We start from the raw sequence: 15,790 nt of genomic DNA on the forward strand, positions 1-15,790 counted from the left end.
TTTAGGCAAACCCGATCCTACCCAACCCGATATATATAAAAAAAATTATTTTTTAATTATTTATTTAATTTTATATTTAATTTTTTATATTTTTATATAGATTTAATTTTATATTTATATTAAAAATAATATTTTATTAATTTCGAGTCGGATCGTATTGGATTCAATTTTATACAATATCGGATCGAATACGAGTATGAATTTTATATATTTAAAGTCAGATCGAATTCGAGACGAGCAAAAACCCACTCCGTCCCGACTCGTTGCCATCACTAGTTCCCCCTGCATATGGTGTGCCCCAAATAAGGAAGTTTTATCATTGGCTGGTTTAAACTAAAAGGCAGGGTCTACTTTGGCATACGTTTAGGTGTCATTGCTTTTTACATGTATGTGTTATAACCTACTTTGGCATATTTTTTAGGTGTCATTGCTTTTTACATGTGTTGTTATAACTCCTTTGTAATATTTTTTAGGTGTCATATGTTGTGCAATACTTGTAATAACGACTTTGGCATATTTTCATTGCTTTTTACATGTGTGTTATAAATACTTTGGCATATTTTTTAGGTGTCATTGCTTTTTACATATGTGTTATAACTCCTCTCGTATATTTTTTAGGTGTCATATGTTGTGCAATATTTTTAATAATGACTTTGGCTTATTTTTTAAGTATCCTACGACTTGAGAATCTTATTTTCTTCATCCATTTCATTTGATTTTTTTTTTGTTTGTTTCTTGAATGGTGAGAATTAGAATTTAAGTATTGTTGATCATCACAAGCATTATTATTTTTACAAGAAATTCGTTGAAATTATTGTTTGAGTTATTAGAGAAATAACAATTAATTACTAATATAAATTTCATATCATTTTAATTATTTAATACTTTATTTTATTTCATTATCATTTTAAATATTCTCACATATTTACTAATTAATTTAATCAAATATTAATTATAGGCTTGGGGCAAAGCTCAAAGCTCAGGGATCTTTCTGGTAATATATAAAAGTGGAATCATTAATTATAAATTTCACGAATATAAATAATGATAATAACATACAAATTGATCCAACCATGAATGCACTTTACCCGTCTTTTTATTGAAAGGGGAAGTGGGAGTTGCCAACAAATCGCAGCTACTCTTTTAAACTAAAAGCAAACGACAAGGCATCTATAAAAGATCGTAATCCAACTCTTTTAAACTTTAACACCCTCAGCTCGTTCTCCTTCTGTCTTTGTGATCTCCGCCTCTGCTTTCTGTTTCTCTCTTCCTTGAATCCATCGAAACCCATTCCAATGGCTTCTTTAACTGGAGTTTCATTGAAGTTCACTCCTCTTTCAAGTTCTTTCAAGCCGACCCAGGTTACTTGCCATGTTGATCATTTTTTTTCTTCATGTTTTTTTTTTTTTTTTCTGATTCTTGTCTTTATCTTTTGACCTTTGTCTATGGTTATTGAGTTGGGTTTGGTTAAAAATGTTGATGTTGGTGTTCTGCTTCATTTTTGGGTTGTTTTAGATTCCTGTTTTAAGTGTTTTTCCTTGATGGGTTTTTGGATTTGATGCTGAAATTTAAATATTTTAAGAATGCAATCATGTAAATAGCTGAAAGATGCAATGTTTGATCATTTGTTGCATCAACTTTCTACGAAAGTTATAGACTTTAAAGGCTTCTTGAGATTTGAAACAGTAAAGTTTCGTCTTTCATCATTTCATGATATGGGATGAGTGTTCAAGATCTTGTCTTTGGTTTTGTTTAGGTTGAATTTGAGATCTAACAAATACTATAATGTTTTTTAAGTGATTGTGAACGTGGTAAAATGTGATTCCCAGTCAAACATGCAACTACCTTTGTTTCCATGTTCTGTCCCCCTTGTATCATATGACTTCCTAGTTTTGTCTAGATGTTCTGCTTTTGATAGAGGTTTCAGTTGGTGATTCAATTGTGTTTGAGCAGGTACCTTTTCTTGGGGTCTCTAATGTCAACTCAGTTAGCTTCCCATCTCTTACAATGCGACCAGGATCATTTCGTATTCGCATTTCCTGTGCAGTATGCTTTTCTTTTCGTCTGCTCCGTTTTTTTGCTTGAATTTGTGGATCTGCATCCATCAACTTATTCATTCAGCTATGCTGTTTCATTTAGTGCCAAACAATATAGCCTACTAACCTATCATTGGGACCATCTAATATTAAGATATTACAATATATATGTAATCATACAGATGAAATAAACCTTAACTATGGCTTTTTTGTGTAAATCCTATGATATATATGTAGAGATTTAAACCCGATGCTTGTGAGGTTTTTTTTTTTTTTTGAGCAAAATCATGAGGCCTTCGGATGAAAGTAGACAATACCTGGTAGGTTGGATGTGGGTCTCCAAATATTCCCCAAGCCAAAGTTGTGTCTAGGAACATTTATCAATTTGAAGAGATCCTGTTTATAATGCAAATGTATGCCATGGATTGCAACATATCTAAGTATATTCTGCATTTGTCAATCACATTACAATGATGGGGGATAGTCCTTTTATCATTGGTGGTGATATGAAGCCTTTACATGCATTTCTCCATCATAATCAATGTGCTTAACCAGCTACGGGGATCATCATAAAATCAGGCCAAACCAGAGACAGTAGACAAAGTTTGTAAAATAGTGAGGAAGCAACTGGCACTACCTGCTGATTCATCTGTCACTGGAGAGTCACAGTTTGCTGCACTCGGAGCTGATTCTCTCGACACGGTAACCAAATATCTATCCTATTTCATTTTGATGCAGTAATAATCAGTTGTTTGCATCTAATTCTTAACCTTTATGCTTTAACACTTGTGATTAATGTATTATTTTAAGTTTGGATGTTTGTGTCAAAATCTTCTTGTTATGTTATTGTATTATTAAAAAATCACAATTTGACTATGAACTGATCTGTTGTTTATTCTGCTTTTATGAATGGGGTGGGTCTATTATGTTCATATAATTCAAATAAAAATATTAAAATCGAATACTGCCAAATTCTCGTGATTCAGGTCGAGATTGTGATGGGACTCGAGGAGGAGTTTGGAATCACTTTGGAAGAAGAAAGTGCCCAGAGTATTTCCACAGTTCAGGATGCAGCTGATCTGATTGAGAAGCTATTGGAGAAGAAAGGTGCATAAAATTTTGTTGCAAACAGTCTGTGACAAATCCTTAAAATCCCCTTGTTTTACCTCTCCTATGTTGTCATCTTTGTCGTTACCGGTTACGTAGAACTCGACTGTCTCATTTCCTGTTGTTCTTGAGCAGTTGTTTTATTATGTTTATAATAGATGCATTATGTGCTAGGCCGAGTGCGTGTTTCCACATTGAAAAATCTATTCCTATGGACTTTTTTTCCAGATAGAAATGGGGAGTTGGTTGGTTAAAGGTTTTCAAAGGATACAAATAAAAATATTATTATTATGATAGTCCATAGGTTTGAATATCTAATAAGCATTATTCTTCATCTGGGGAACATTTTGAATATCCAGATAAGCCCAATCCGACTAGGCAATCCTAGAAAAACCTAGACCCAAAACTCGAACTTGACTTGACTGAAAGGTATAAATAGGCTATCTGTAGTGCTACACCCTTTCTTGTTTTCATGCTGGGTTGGATTTCAGTTCTAATTTACCTCCCAACATGACAAATTATATTTCAAAATAATTGAAAAAAGAAACGACAATCTTGTAATTATGTTGGATCATGACCTAGTAAAGCTTCTTTACGTGTAAAAAAAACCAAAAAAAAAAAAACAAAAAACAAAAGGTGTTCTTAGGCCGGCATGGACTCCAAAAGTAGAAAGGGAGAATCAGACAAAACAGGTTCACCTAAACACCAGTGTTATATTAAGCATGATCAACCACCGCGATGGATTCTTCAATAAAAGGAACACCGAATTTCTGGTCCTTTGGTGTGTCTCACGTGCCAAACAGAGTTGCGGGCACACAAAACCATGTGCCGCCTTATTGTTCACCAGCAATTTGCAGCAAGGAAATCCTAAGTCCTTAAGGATCTAAAAGCCATGAAAACTTCAATTACAAAGAATATATGATTTTGAATCGAATTTTAATTCAGTCGATTCATGTAACACACTTAAGATATGACATTTAACTGTATCAAATTTAAATTTTAACATTTGTAATTTTTTTTTCTTTATATCCAGGCTGCAGTTTCCCTTTTTAAAAAAAAAAAATACAACTTTATCTATCTCAAATTTTATGTCTAAAATAAAATGTCCAGTTTACAAAAAATTACATTAAATGCAACTTATTGACTTATGCAATTAAAAGTGGTTCAAAGTTTTCTATGTTCGTATGGGCAACAATCCATGTTTATTTCAATTAATACTTAAAGGAGCTGCAAAAGCAAACAACTGTATTAGGAGTAACTAGCTAGATACATTATAATCATGTACTATGACAGGTGAAAAAAAATGAAGCAGATGAGCAAAGATTTTCTAACCAACAAATTAACTTACAGTACTCTAACAAGCTGCATTAAGCAATATGCTGCCACAACCGAAAAAGCTGCTAAGTGGAAAGACCGAACTGAAATTCTAGGAGATGTGGAGGAAGCTGATAATGATCCGAATGGTGAAAATGCAGAACCGGGACCTGCCGCCATCAAGTCATCGGGGTTTGGAGGACTTGGGGTGGAAGGAATGGTGGGCATGGATGAGCCAGTTGTGGGCACAACTTCACCGGGAGAGGGCAACAAGGGAACAATATCTGGTGACAATTCTTGGAAAGGAGACAGCGGAGGGTTTGACATAGACACTGGTGAAGCTGAAATAGTAGGGGTATCTGAACTTATTTGAGAAGAAGTTAAGGATGGTAAAGGTGAGGCCATGAAAGACATGATGAGTAGCAATAAGAGAAACCAATAGGAGGCCATTCTAATGATGAAGAAATCAATGTCACACTTAGTGGAGAGTGTAAAATATAGTTGTATATATATCAGGTAATGATCAACCCTTCCTAGTGAAAAAAAACAAAAAAAGGAAAAGGAAAAGGAAAGTGGAAAAAGAGGGTGAGCCTTTAGGTAGGGACTGAGGAGTGATCATGGAGTCCTTCAAAAAGGTATGACCAGGGGGATCTCAGTGGGACCAACTGCGACATGGCAAATCATAATAGGCCTGTGATGGGAAAATACAGGTTGGAAATGTAGAAAAAAAAGAAAAAAAAAGCAGTGAATTTTTGTTGTGACATGTTTGTTAGTTGATGATTCCTCTACAAGCCCGTGAATTTGGCAAATCCCTACTTTGAATCAATCTCAACTCAATTTACTGTATTTAATTTGTTACTTGATGGAGTGTAAACCAAAACCTGAAAATTCAATCGGCTAAAATATTAAAAAATTTTATGAATTATTTTTTTTAAAAAAACTAAGTTCATATATTTTTATTACATTTTTTTTATTTATATTCAAATAAATTTTTATTTCAAAAAAATAATTTATATTAAAAAATTATTCAAATACAAATTAATAATTAATAATTTATTTAAATATAAATTAAAAATTAAAAATTTATTTTCATGCAAAATAAAGATTAAGAATTTATTTAAATATAATAATAATATAAAAATTTATTTAAATAAAGGGATAAAATTTTAAAAATTTTAATTATTTTAACCCATAAGATATAAAAAGAAATAAAAAAGAATGGCTTTTACAATATTTACTTTGAGGAAAGACTAAGAAAGATGTAAAAAGAAATAAAAACCAGTTGTTTTGTTTGGACAGAAAAAAGCGAGGTTCCGGGAAATGACGGGATTTCCCGAAGAAAAGACAACAGCTGAAACATGATCAAAGAGCAAACAATCCTTGTGTACACGAGAGTTTTGGTTTTCCACTTTTAATGTAACTAATAGACTTTGGAACAAACTAAAGTTTTGGTGCTCAAAGCAGCTGAAACAAACTGTCATTCACCAAATTGATCGAAGGGAACTTTTAATTTCTAACGACCCTTCAACCCCTGCCAAATAATAATAATAATAATAATTATTATTATTATTATTATTACCTAAGTTTGGTTATTTTTGTTAAGGTTAGATTTAATTTGTTTATTTATATTTATTTAATTTAAATTTATTATTAAAATATATTTTTTAAATATTTTATATTAAATTTTTAAATTTAAATTTAAATAAAATAATTTCACGATCCTAGTCAAGCTTTAAATTTCTTGTTTCAAAATCCAATTTGGGTGAAGTCAAACCGAACTAGCCATTCAGTCCATAGACAAATCTACTTTATAATTCTTAACAAGAATAAGCGGATCTTATTAACGGGAATAACAAAGTATTCTATCATTCAAGTTTTTTCATTGCCAAAACTAACATATAATTGCAGGAATCAAAGTAGATATCACAGCCGGTGGAAATTATGGATTCTAAATAAGTGTATTAATTTTCAACAAGAAAATGTAACATACTAAGTACCAACATAAGAGGGGAAGTTGTTAAAATTAATTTTGTAATGTATGAGACTATGAGTATGTCATGCAATCTTAATTTAAGTGATTGTAGAAGTACGCTTGAACAGCAGCACTCAAAAGTCCAAACCCTCTGGTAGTTAATCACCGTTCATAAATAAAACAACAGTAATGTAAACTATTCTACTAACAAGGTTTCGAATCTGAAATCTGAAGAAACTGTTAATTTGACTCGATTATATTAAGTGGTCCTTGGCACAACCGGCCCATTTTTGACCCGATTATATTAAAAATACTATTAATAATTTTATAGTATTATTTTAATATCTATTAAAGTTAAAATTAAATAAAAAAATTTTATTAATAAATAATGTTTAAAATTGAGCCAAGTGTTAATTCGATCAATTCTTTTAATTTCAAATTAAATTATTCAAAATTAAATTAATCGAATTATGTTATTTTATTTTTATTAACTAAATCAAATTTTTTAATTTTAAAAATTAACTGATTGAAATTAATTCAATAAATTTAATTAACTTTTTTAATTAATCAAATGATAAAATACATCAAGTTAAATTATATTTTAAATTTTTATTTTTTTATTTGTAAAACAAATTAAATAAAATCATCCAATAACATATTCAATTATCAAAATATTAAATTAAAAACTCTAGTAATTTGAAATTAAATTGACAAATTCATATAGTTTTAATTTTATATAAAAGTTTTATAATATTTTCAGTTAAAATTTTAATTAATTTGATTCAAAAATCAAATTAATCAAAAACTAAAAAAAATTTTAAAATTATTTTTAATAATTAATAAAAATTAATTCAATAATCAACTGATTAATCAAATTAAATTAATTCTATCGAATTATAAACACCTTAGCCAAGTCCAAACTGGAAAATTCCACGTCCGGCCTGAAGCAAGGCCATGGACAGGCTTAGTGAGCTTTGAGCTCATAAGATTGGACGATAAACTTGCATAAACTAAATACGATTTGACAAATACTTAAGGAAATGCATAAATGTGCAGAAGTTTCTTTAGAGTAAATTCTCCAAGAAACGGAAAAACTTAAATTGAATATATTAATGATGGCATGAAGCATGCATGGATTATACAGTTACAGGCCAAGAGCATGGCTGAATAAGACATAACTGACCTCAAACATGGATCATTTTGACCACCCTAGTCCAGAACTCCATAAACAGGTTGTTCATGTCCTTTCGTAAAATCAGTTACTCCCAAAATGCCTGTAAAACGTAAGTAAATCTGAGAATCTATTAATCTATGAAAGAAAACATGCAAAAATGAAAGTCAGACAACCTCAAGAACTTCAAATGCTACGCGGCAGCCGCTGCAACTCTGAGGATACAATTGAAGCAACATTGGCTAATCCAGGTATACTTGACCCTTTCAGCTCAGAAACAATGCCTTCAATCCGTGTAATTTCAGTTATGGATACTGACAGTATCATGGCATGTGATAGGTATTGCCTGCAGGAATAACCAACAGCATGTACCATCCGTTGCAAGAGCAGGTGAGAGATGCCCTTGCACCAGGACTCAAGTATTGAACCTGCCTTTGGAAGATTTGTCAGGAATCCAGTTGTGGCTTCCCTTGGAGCTGCCTTGAGCAACAATACCACACACTCGGAGGCTACATCTGCAATGTTTGCTTCATGAGATGCACTTAACTGCAGCAAGACTCCAGCATGGCTGCTAAAATCCATTATATCTCTTATGCAGTGCTGCTGATCAACTGGACCACTTGACTCGGAAGAACCATCACCTAAAAGTGTAGGTTCTTTTGTATAAACAAAACCTTTTCTACTCCCTACAGAGTGCAGAAGGAAAGCCCTACGCAAGCCAAGAGTTCGTTCGAGAAAATCTTCCATATCCTTTGCGTATACAAACTCCAAAAGATTCCCAATCTTCCTTACTATTTTTAGCTGCGAAAGTAACTTAGAATCCATCTCTGGAGCATAAGCCAAAGCCAGACACAGTGTGACATTGTTTACATTTGCATTTGTCAGATCGCCAAGCAAAAATTTAAAACATTTTGAGACCATTTTCAGATCTAAAATATCAGGGATTTTAATATACTCAAACTCAATTAGCATCAGTAGAAGCTTCTGCGCATGCATGGGAATGGGATCTTCATCTTCAATCAAGGTGGGGTAGAGAGGAAGAAAATGAGAGTTAGATATGAATTTCAGATTCTGACCTTTGATTGTTTAATGAAGGTTCATTCAAGAAATTGACCATCACATCAAACATAATTTTCAGGCACAAAAATCTCGCATTGCCATCTTTGTTGCCCTTGTAAAGAACAGCAAGACTAGGGAGAATTTCACTGATAAAAATATTAGGACTGCCAAGAATTACTGGAGGCTCCTCAGATATAGATTCCATAACCCGTAACAATGTTATTTGGAAGTCATCCCGTCCCTGGTCAATGAAAAAGATAGCCTATATCAGTTTTGTGAAGATTATTAGCCTATATCAGTTTTGTGATGATTATTTATCCTATTTATTAATATTTTTTGCATAAGAGAGCAAAGAACCCACTCTATCCACCTCTAAATGGTAAGAAGTGAATTATTGGCCCAAGAAGTTGCAGCAATACACACGCACACACATATATATAAAGCTCACAGTTGAAACAGATTTTAGAAACTTCTATTAGAATGTATCAATTACGTACTATTTTAGAGGCCTATCTTAGAAAAAATTTAACACGAGGTTTGAAGTATGGGCATGATTACTACTTGAACCAGACATTTTTCCAGTCTATCACCTTTCTTCTTTTTTTTTCTCCCTCATGTTGGCCAAGACGAGGCACATAGGCATCGAAGCGACATGTCATTCAAAGTCTCAACATATTTAGAAAGTCAACTTGGAGATATATCCTAACAGTATAGATACTTTCTAGTTGCTGTCAGAAACTGTATCTTGAATTTGCAAAGAAAAATGAAGATATGCTACAAATATGACAACAAAGGATGGCTTAGATACAATTACTTACTTGATATGGTGTCTCCGTAACTTGGATAAGATTTGCCAACTGCTGCAAGACCTGATGAGTCTCCACTCTGCTTTTAAATGATGAGCTCCCAAGAAGATAAAGAATGACAGGGAACAAAGGAATATTGTTCTTTGGAGCAGCACGACTGGTAAGGGCAGCAATCTGCCCATGTCTCCTTTCTCCCATCATTTGCTGAATATCTCCAGTTATACCATCCAGTAATCTGGGCACTGTGGATGCCACAACATGAAGAAATGAATCTAGACACTGCAATAGATAGATATCCTTCTCCTTTGCCAATCTGTAGACTGTGAGGAGTAACCTAGCATTGCAAAAGAATTGTGGTAACCACCTCTTACTGTTCTTACTAAGAAAAGCCACAACAACAACTGCTCTGCCACACAAAACTTCACTTCCTTGTTCAATAAGAGACACAAGACTAGGCACCAGATTCTTCTCCTCCATCAATGGTAGAAGGTACCATCCATTTGAGAACATATGGCTTCCAAGCATAGCCATATTGAGAAGATTTAAGCTGAATTGCTGCTCACGCAGACTGCCCTTGACAAGAGCAGATGCGATATCCTTAAGCAAAAGTTTATCTATAACTGATTGAATGCTATGGGGACTGAAACGAACAAGACGAACCAAACAAGATCCTGCAGTAAGCCTCATGCTCTCCTGCTTCCCTGCAGCCCTATAAATGTAACACATGCTACTAATCACATCCTGGCTGGTGAAACCAGCTGCCTATTGTCCTCCTTGACTGCAAATGTTTTCAATTGTCCTAAGTGCGTAAAGTTGAGTCATATCATCCTCTCCTTTACGTAAATCTGATGACACCAATGAAATCGATGAATTTGGAATCTGTCCACAAGGGAAGAAACTCCTTACAAATAATTAACAATAAATGAAAAGCAGCAGGGACAGAAAACATAACAGGCATAAGGGTATTGCACAAGCAACTGTTCTCTTAAAGCATCTGATTCAAAACTTTATAACTTTCTAGTAAAATTATATTTTGGCAGTTTCTAACTTGTTTGAAGCATGGAAAAATTAGAAGCGACATTATAGAAAATCCAGACTCCAGTTATCTGGTATACAAACTACAAAGTTAGAGCAACGGGTTATGAAACAGACCTGCCAGCCAGATGCATGCCTATTGTCTTTTGATGGAGATTCAGGTGGATTATTATCTCCTGCATGTTCGTTTTGAGTGGAAATATAGAACAGTAATTCACCTAAAGCAGCCATAGAAAATCTTCTCGCTTTTTCCTGCCTGTCTCTCAGACCATCAGTAACTGCACCTAAAATTCCAGAATTTGCCAAGTCATCTTCGATTAAAGTAGATTGCCGAATCAGCAACCCAATCAGTGAAGCAAGTTGAACATGCAAGGCTGAAGTCTTGGACTGCCTGAGCATTTTGACAAGCATGAGCATTATTGGACCTTTAGTCAAGATATTGGCTGCATCTGCATTATTACGAAGCACCTCAAGGTGTCTGATAGCATTTTGCTTCTCGCCAATACTAGCATTTCCACCAAACGTTGATATTATCCTATTGTTAAGCGCATCCAATTGTTCTTTTGATATCTTTACGAAATCAGATGGTTGCAATGCCTCAAATGGTAGTGAAGGAATTACGTCTGCCATTTTATCAGCTTTTCTGCTTGGCATTACAGGTCTTACAGAAAGATCAGAAGGATGCCAGTGAACTTGGGAGATATTATTGGATGATTTTGAATAATCAAACTCAAGGGCAGAACCAGGTCTTTCCTTAATTCTCTGGTTTCTGTGTTGGGAACTGACAGCGGGTGGGGTAGCAGCCACTTCAACATGATCTGATGATAATTCCTGATCATATGCTTTTGATTCATCTGAGGTAGCCAAATTACTCACAGCTGGGCTGTCTGATTGGTCAATGTCACTATCCCTTTCTTGCACTTTGAGCTGTTGCTGATTCTCACTTGAAAACTTGTCTTCAGTCATACAATTCGGGACATGAGACCCATCTTGTTCCTTATGCACTTCCTCTTCAGTGTTCTCATCAAAATCAAGTTCCATATCAGTGTTCTCAATTTTAACTTCAGATTCATTCTCAGAGCTATTTGGAAAGGGCCTTCGGTAATTTTCCTTCTCATTCTCCTTCGGTAAGTTTGTTTTGGCTATTCTAGACAACCTCAAGAGGTTCACACGCTTAATAGCACTTGAATAATCTTTATGCTTCTCCTCCACTCCTCTGCCAGCAGTCTTTATTTGCGTTTTACATCCAATTGGTGTTCCCTTAACTGGTGTCTCATGGCCTCTTAAGCCCACCAGAGAATTCTTACCTTTCTTTGAAGCTCCTTTTGAATCTTTTTCCCCATATTTAGGATGGGTTTTGCTTTGAGAAGATCTGTCACCATTACGCTCTGAGGGACATGGTTTAGTATATAACTCAGTCATGTTTTCAAAAGCAGACTGAGAGGCAAAGATACTTGAGAAAATTTAGTCCTCCAAAAGGAATGTACGCAAGGCTCAGACCACTTTATTCTTTCAGCTGGATCTTTAACCAGGAGAGAATTAACAATATTGACAAAAGATGGGCTTGGACTTCCTGGGAGTGGAGGAGTCGGATCTGAGAGAATGGACTTGACAAGTTGAGTGAATTCCCTTACTACAAAAGGAGGCTTTCCTGCATAACACTCGTATAGCACACAACCTAGGGCCCAAAAATCAGATGCATAAGAATGGACACCTCCATCCTCAAACAACTCAGGAGCCATATAACAGGGTGTCCCTCGTTTTGCTTGTGGCAGCTAAACAAGTGCATCCAGTAGAAAGCACAATAATGAACAACTAAAAAGAGGGGGGAAAAGTGAAAAAATTACCTAAAGAAATTGATTAAATTGGCAATTCAATTCATGCATACGGGGCATAGAATGTCACAATGGTTACCAGAACCTACCATGGAAGAAGGTGTTTTGATATATCATTCAACTTTCTGGCAAGTGCAAAGTCACATAACTGCATCACACAAATACGCAGAATGAGAAACTCAAATGTATAGGAAGTACCAAGATAGCAACTCGATATCACCTTTGTATGCCCATTATCGTCCAAAAGGATATTTGATGGTTTTAAATCACAGTAAATGATTCCTTTTGAATGCAACCATCTAATAACAACAAACATTTCCATTAATAACTCACAAAAGACAGTAAAAAAGAATAGAAAACAAATCAACTACAAGAACTGCAAACTAAAAAGGAAAAAGAACACACACTGCAAAGCTCTGACAAGATCATAGCCCAAAAAATGAATTGAATCTTCCGGCAGTTGACCATCCTGCAACCCATCAGTAAAAAAATGGATAATGCAACTCAAAACATAGATTTCAAATTACCGCAGCGATCAAAATTCCACAGTTGCTTTCATGCTTAAACAACAAACTAAGCTTTAACTGAATTTTTTAATTTAAAAAATGAACCGATTAAAGAATTAATTCGGTTGGTTAATTTTTTCAATTAATCAAATAATAAAATTAATTAAGTTAAATTATATATTAAATTATTATTTTTTTCATATGTAAAATAAATTAAATAAAATTATACAACAAAAATATTCAAACACCAAAATATTAAGTTAAAAACTCTAATAATTTGAAATGAAATGCGTAATTTCATATATTTTCAGTTTTATACATATTTTTATAATATGATTAAATTTTTGATTAATTCGATTTTTGAATGAAATTAATCAAAAATCAAAATTTTTCTAAAATTATTTTCGATAATCAAAAATAAATTATTTTCATAATCGATCAATTAATCGAATTAAATCAATTCACTGATTAATTTAATTAAAATCGAATTATGAACACTCTTCTTTGTATCCCATAAGTGTGCTTTCATGCTTAAAAGAAATGAAAAAAAGAGGTAACCATTGAGTACCTGCCCTAATAAGGTCATGAGATCTCTGCCTGTACGGCATTCGAAAACTAACCACAAATGTGCAGTAAGTTTCGTACCTTGAAAAACAAGTAACAAAATTAAGAAAAAAAATTGCTGCAAATTTTATGAGTAAAATATCTAAATTGGCAAAAACGTACCATGAATAAAACTTTAGTATATTCGGATCATTTAAAGGGTGAAGTATCCTAACCTGAAAAAATTCATGCAAAAAGAGTAAAAATAGAAGCTAAAAATTGCATAAACACAGCTTAATTTGAACTAATATTAGTAATTAAACATCAATATCGAGATTATCAAATTACCTTAAAAATTCAAAAATATGTATAAAAAATAGGAAACGGCTCCAACTTCATTTTCATTACTAGTAATTAATCATTCAAATCATCTCAAAAATTAGAAAAAAAAATATAGCAGATGTTACTTCTTGAAGAACTTTGCTCCGCTGTGATTTATCGATGCTTTTGATTGCGAAATACTCAATCGTCTTCTTCTTCCTTCCTTTATACACAGTCTACGAAAATATGGAGAACTTAAACAAGTAAAAAATACGGCCAAATCGAACTCAATCGGCGACGAAAGTTTTGAGAAATCTGAGAGAATAAGAGTTTTTACTGAGTATTTGCCACGACCGATGGCTTCGTAGATGTGATAGTGGTTCATGTGGAGAAGGTTAGTGTCCCGATCTGAAAATTGAGAGAGCGGTGGAGGGTAGTTTGGGAAGAATATTTTATTCCGAGCTTTTTGAAGGGAGACGATACTGAGAGAGAGAGATTTTTGCTTTAGCGATTTGTCAAATGAGGAGAGAGAAAGAGAGGACCAGTAGAAATGGGCGGGAAATGAGTGTAAATTGAAAATAAAAAAAACAAAAAAAATATATATATATATCTGTCGGCTTACGTGGCGGAATTTAATCCAAATCACGTGACTAAAACGTGATATCGTAATGGGCAAGGGCTTAAAAGCCTTGAAATTTAGAACATTTTAAATTCGTAGTTTTTTTTAATGAAATATAATTTTTTAGAATAAAAAAATAGACTCGATTCGTTTGGTCGACAATTTTGCGATTTATTTTATGTTTAAAAAAAAAAAAAACCGAAAAGGCGTTGGGTACAAAATACAAAAATAAGACACTTAATTTGACCTTTTTTAATTAAAAATAATATATCAAATTTGGTCAAAAAAATTATTCTCTTTAATTAGAAAAAATATTTTTTCAGTTTTTTATAATCACATAAAGTGTGATTAGTTTAATGTGTCAACCTTTTGAATATGGAATATAAGAATGATTAAATATAACTTTACTAGCTAAGATATATATATACATTATATATGGTAAGCAATAATTAAAAATAATATTACTAAGATATATATACATTATATATAGTAAGAGATGGCAAGGTTAAGTATGAAACTTTTTAAAGACATTTTGTTTGACGATTTTTAAATTTTGAGATAGAAAGTGATATTAAAATGAAATATATAATTTTTTAATTTTATCGACATAAAAAATATAAAATTTGTATATTTGATTTTAAAAATTATAAAATTATTTAATAAAATCTTTTATTATATTATTATTAATGACATATAAATAACTTGTGATTTTCATAATACAAAATATACAAATAATATATTGTGTTTTTATAATTAAAAAATTTTGAAAAATATTTTTTTCATATTTTAACAAAAATAACTTTATAATTCTAATTATTATTCTTACGTTGATTGTCCTTACGTTGAGAAAATGCATCCATTACATTTTTCATTTAAAAAACTTGATCTTTGTTAAAATTTTAAAATTTTGAAAATATAATTTGAACATCCACTCGTTTTTTATCTTTAAAACATAATATTTGTTAAATTTTTAAAAATTTGAAAATATATTTCAAATATCCAATACGTTTTTATCTTTAAAAAGTGATCTTTATTAAAATTTTATAATGTAAAAAATATTGTTTCAAATTCACTATGTTTTTTATTTTAAAAACACAATTTTTGTTAAAATTCTAGAATTTCAAAATATAACTTCAACTTCTATTATATTTTTATCTTAAAAACATAATATTTGTCAAAACTATAAATAACAAAAATCATATTTACTTTATAATTTTAGGGGACTACAAATGATAATATAGTTTGAAAATGCAATTAAGTGAAAGTAAAAAAAGCAAAATTTTTACTCTTTCCAAAATCTAAAAAAATTTAAGGATATGAGAGTTTTTTATTCACCTCTATTTTATCCTTTTTTACATTGCTAGAAATTTTAGAAAACCTTAAGAATCATATTCCATAAATTAAACTAAAAAATCAAATTACAAAAAGTAATATTCTAACAAAAAATCTTACATTATCTCGAATCA

The 15,790-nt window shown here is 32.2% G+C and overlaps 2 protein-coding genes and 1 pseudogene across 3 annotated transcripts; 1 reads left to right on the top strand and 2 right to left on the bottom strand.

Moving 5' to 3' along the window:
* The first annotated feature begins 1,147 nt into the window (after positions 1-1,147).
* Positions 1,148-3,378, top strand: LOC111279726 (acyl carrier protein 1, chloroplastic-like). The gene is made up of 4 exons (XM_022866752.2): positions 1,148-1,361; positions 1,954-2,046; positions 2,616-2,738; positions 3,023-3,378. The coding sequence occupies exons 1-4, from the start codon at positions 1,296-1,298 to the stop codon at positions 3,149-3,151; spliced, it is 411 nt and encodes a 136-aa protein (XP_022722487.2). The 5' UTR covers positions 1,148-1,295; the 3' UTR covers positions 3,152-3,378.
* Positions 3,379-3,417: 39 nt separating this feature from the next.
* Positions 3,418-4,966, bottom strand: LOC111280187 (classical arabinogalactan protein 25-like). Its single transcript, XM_022867377.2, has 2 exons — positions 4,492-4,966; positions 3,418-4,026 (listed from the first exon to the last, which is right to left on the bottom strand). The coding sequence occupies exons 1-2, from the start codon at positions 4,905-4,907 to the stop codon at positions 4,011-4,013; spliced, it is 432 nt and encodes a 143-aa protein (XP_022723112.1). The 5' UTR covers positions 4,908-4,966; the 3' UTR covers positions 3,418-4,010.
* A 2,457-nt stretch (positions 4,967-7,423) lies between these two features.
* Positions 7,424-14,295, bottom strand: LOC111279325 (serine/threonine-protein kinase RUNKEL-like; annotated as a pseudogene). The gene is made up of 11 exons (XR_016334852.1): positions 14,043-14,295; positions 13,852-13,941; positions 13,563-13,620; positions 13,410-13,480; positions 12,743-12,804; positions 12,556-12,634; positions 12,425-12,483; positions 10,618-12,275; positions 9,478-10,344; positions 7,777-8,900; positions 7,424-7,703 (listed from the first exon to the last, which is right to left on the bottom strand). The product of XR_016334852.1 is annotated as a serine/threonine-protein kinase RUNKEL-like (transcript).
* Between the last annotated feature and the right edge of the window lie 1,495 nt (positions 14,296-15,790).

Source organism: Durio zibethinus, chromosome 27, assembly GCF_047325235.1.
Source record: "Durio zibethinus cultivar Kanyao isolate XHJ-2024 chromosome 27, ASM4732523v1, whole genome shotgun sequence".
Lineage (NCBI taxonomy): Eukaryota > Viridiplantae > Streptophyta > Magnoliopsida > Malvales > Malvaceae > Durio > Durio zibethinus.